Source organism: Eimeria mitis, genomic scaffold, assembly GCF_000499745.2.
Source record: "Eimeria mitis Houghton genomic scaffold, Emh_scaff648, whole genome shotgun sequence".
Taxonomy (NCBI): Eukaryota; Apicomplexa; class Conoidasida; order Eucoccidiorida; family Eimeriidae; genus Eimeria; species Eimeria mitis.
In genome coordinates this window covers 3,651-3,882 of record NW_013574640.1, presented here as the reverse complement: position 1 = coordinate 3,882, position 232 = coordinate 3,651, and the positions used below count along the sequence as shown (strand labels likewise).

General features: G+C 63.8%; 1 protein-coding gene across 1 annotated transcript in view; it reads right to left on the bottom strand.

The window, feature by feature from the left end:
• EMH_0018610 (uncharacterized protein) overlaps positions 1-232 on the bottom strand; it is a gene marked incomplete at both ends in the record, with an annotated part of 4,397 nt that overhangs the window by 1,193 nt on the left and 2,972 nt on the right. Inside the window, one exon of the mRNA XM_013501184.1 lies at positions 3-195. Coding sequence (XP_013356638.1) covers positions 3-195 — 193 coding nt within the window. The remainder of the gene's footprint in view (positions 1-2; positions 196-232) is intronic.

Sequence of the window (232 nt, the reverse complement as noted above, 5' to 3'; positions counted from 1 at the left end):
CAGCAGGAGCAGCACGAGGAGCCTTCACAAACCCTCTTGGATCCTGTTGCTGCTGCTGCTGCTGCTGCTGCTGCTGCTGCTGCTGCGGGGGCTGGAGATCCCATTGGCTGCGGCCCCACAGATGTGCGGGGGGCCCTTTGGGGGCTGCTGCAGCCATTGCTGCTTCTGCTGTCTTTGCTGCTGCAGTTGATCGAGCTGCAGCAGCAGCAGCAGCAGCAGCAGCTGCTGCTGC